We start from the raw sequence: 3300 nt of genomic DNA, 5'->3' as shown, positions 1-3300 counted from the left end.
AACCCTTGTCTTCCTTTATTATACATCATAAACATAAGTGTTCCTTTTAAAGGAACCACTTCCTGTAGAAAGATGCACGTACCTGCTATTAAAGTCTGTAGTGCATCGTTTAAGGTCCTTGTTCAAAATCAGGGACTTGGAAGGATAATCCAGTGTGTACAGCTGTTGTGTATGCACAGCTGTGGCATGTGTTTCATCTCTCACCTTTTCCTGAAAAAACAGAAGTATTCCAGTCTGTCACTGAAATATAGCTGTCAAATATGTTTGACAAAGTATGTGGTGGGCTTTCGTGTTTTTTCAGTATTTGTGATTCTGGGGGAGAAAATGGGTTCTGCATTCTCGCCATGACAAAGATGGGAGGAAATTAAGTAGCTCCTGAATCGTTAGATTCCATCTGCACGAGCCTTCAAGATACAGGGTTACTTCACATAAGCCATCTAGTCTTCTGTAATACTCGCTTAATGTCTGTGTGTTGCCATGCTAAGATGGTATCCGTGGAAGATGTTTTAGAGGCCTGTTAATTTAGGTAGTTCCATGTCCAAGACTGTTTTTGAAAGACTGTTCTTCAGAAACAGTTTTTGCCACGTAAACCAAATGCATGTTCTGTATTTGTTTCTTGCAGCCCCAAATAGTGTTCTAGCATTTGGTAGACCAACACTGAGTTTCTGGATAGCGTCTGAACCTCATCTACTTTGTATATACTTTTCAAAACTTCTAAAAATACTGTCTGGTCAATAGTGACTTAACTTAAGGCACCAAACAGTGTTTAAAGGACGCTGTCTTGAGAGTGTATCTCAGTGTCACATACTGTGATAACACAGATTGCATTTTGTCAGTATTTAAATGTAATTTTTGTTTGTATTCTGCATTAACAGTGGTATGTCCAGGCTACCTGTGCTACACAAGGAACTGGTCTGTATGAGGGACTTGACTGGCTGTCAAATGAACTCTCAAAACGCTAACTGAACTGGACGACTCTTTCACCAGAGACATGTTTGATATAAGTGGTCTAGGCTTGTTACAACAAAATTAGTTTGCATCTTGGTTATTACGATATCTGGAACTGATATTTGGGCAGGATATTACAGCGTTTCAACTTACTTTGTTGCCAATTTTTGTTTACCAAGCTATATGTTGCAAAGGTAGCAATATGCTTGGGTAAAAATCTCCTTAACTTGGAAAAAGTGTATCTTCTGATTTTATTCCCCTTGTTAGCCTAAATGCCTGAATATAGTTATTGTGACATCTTTAAGACTTGTTTTGAATACTCTTTTGAGCCCAAATAAATTGTTTTCATTTTTTTCTCCCTGCTACTTTTAGTTTACTGATGCCCTGTTTCATTCCTCAGACAGTCTGCTGATTTAAAAATGTAGCATTCCGTATGTATTTATTTCTGTCCCTTGCCAAAAAGAGAATTCCTACTACTGCTTGTTCCAGCCAAGGAAATGCTCTAAAACACTATACAAATCTACTGCACTGAGGAACATTTTATTAATCCTTGGGTTCTGTCAGCCCAACTTGCCTATGTGTGAATTGGATTTGATGGGTAGAATAGTTCTGTGCTGGTTGCAAAGAGCTCATGTTGAGATTGTTTTTAATATTCAGCAGATTGTCTTCCTTTATATTGTATCTTTTTTTTTATGTTGCATGTTGCTTTTTGGTATCAGCCTGACTATTTTTGCCCAGTGTATAATAGTTCTGCTGAAGTTTTACTGTTTGTTGGTGAACATATCTTCATAAAGAAATTTTGGAAAATTCATCAAACTCAATGGATTAGTTTCTTCATAACCCACTTGGAATTATTCCTAATAAAATGATAAAATGTATAGTTCTGTGTATGCTCTTTTTGATTGCTGAAATAGTTGAACTTCAAGTTACCATTTATTCTTTCTCCATATGCTGAGCTTTCCTGCAGCTTGAATGTGAACATCGATCTTGGATTTTCACTTACCTGGAGCTATATAGAGCCGGATGTGGAAGGTGGGCAACAAAGTTGTATAAAGTGCAGCAGAGTAGGTGTCATCAAGACTTACATAATCTGTGTCTTTTGAAGTTGTAAATCTAAAACTCCTTTTAAGATGTCCAGATATGAAAATACTAACAGTTACAAAAATTGTAATAAAACAAATATGAACTGCCTGGAAAGCATGTATGTCTGCTTCATAGTTGTATCTACCTCTGAAAAACAACCTGGGTTCTAGCAGGAGAATCACAGATTCGGCTGCTGGCTAGCTGGGAAGCTAACTTGACCACTTGTATGTTAATAGCGATAGTCAGCCCAAAAAATCAGCTCTGTGCAGCTGCTACTCTCTGCTTCGATATTTCTTCTCACTTATACCTCTGTAGTTTGAAAGACTTAACATGTTTTTTGAGGCTGCTACTAGCGGATATTTTAAAATCTGTTTTTCTGTTGCCTGTCTGTTGTATAAGTCTTAATTCTCCAACTGAAATACTCTGTTCTATTGATTGTATGTCCTTAGGAACCCAAAGTATGATTCCACTGCAGCTGAAGGCTAAGCTCCTCTCATTTTCAGCCCTCGTCTTAACCTTGCTACAAGAAATCCCAGTGACAAGGTCTGGTAAACTCTAAGCTAGTTTGAGTTAAGAGCACCCTGCAAGGCAGCTTCTGCTGTGACTGTGGTTTGAGTCCCTAGGAAGTACTGTTACTGTGAACGCAGCTAACCAGAGAGAATTCCAGGGCTCTTGAATATGGTCATTAACTGTCTTTGGTATGTAACAGAAGCCCCGGAGACAGTGCGAGTAGCGTTGCTGCCTGCACCTTTAATGAAGTGCTGATGACTTTTAACCAAAGCTGGTATATCCATGCATTACATCAGTAGCTGTTGATACGCGTATTTCTAGCAATGCAGTTCCTTGAAATAAACCTTATAAAGAACACCTTGTTAGAAGAGGTGGCTTGTCCGTAATACGGATTGTGTTGGTAGTCCCAGTAGGGTAAAATGAAACACTGCTTGTGACAAGTGAAGTGCCGCCTCCTATTCAAAGGAAGAAGTTAGAGGTAGACTTAAATAAAAAAGCAGATACTTGGTAACAAATTAGGCCTGTTATCTCGAAGAAAACATTCTTTTTGGTAGAGGTGAAGATTTGATAGTTTTAATTATTTCAAATGCTTTTAAGTAATTAAATACTCAGGTTTAGGTGAGCTCTGTTTAGCTACTGTGCTTTTTAATTACAGCGTGTGTATAGAATTTCAGAGTCACCATGCTTGGCTTTGTGTATCAGTAGGTTGTAGTTCTACTATAAAATTATTTCTTTCCCAGAGACAAAGTCAGAAAGTAG

At 38.0% G+C, this 3300-nt stretch overlaps 1 protein-coding gene across 1 annotated transcript in view; it reads left to right on the top strand.

The window, feature by feature from the left end:
• ARF4 (ADP-ribosylation factor 4) overlaps positions 1–2148 on the top strand; it is a 10198-nt gene extending 8050 nt beyond the window's left edge. The window contains exon 6 of the mRNA XM_010142462.1: positions 876–2148. Coding sequence (XP_010140764.1) covers positions 876–962 — 87 coding nt within the window. The 3' untranslated portion in view covers positions 963–2148. The remainder of the gene's footprint in view (positions 1–875) is intronic.
• The last annotated feature ends 1152 nt before the right edge of the window (positions 2149–3300 follow it).

The sequence above is a fragment of the Buceros rhinoceros genome, unplaced genomic scaffold (assembly GCF_000710305.1).
Source record: "Buceros rhinoceros silvestris isolate BGI_N320 unplaced genomic scaffold, ASM71030v1 scaffold22998, whole genome shotgun sequence".
Classification (NCBI taxonomy): Eukaryota; Metazoa; Chordata; class Aves; order Bucerotiformes; family Bucerotidae; genus Buceros; species Buceros rhinoceros.
The sequence above is the reverse complement of the archived record's forward strand: the minus strand, read 5'-3'. Positions and strand labels throughout refer to the sequence as shown.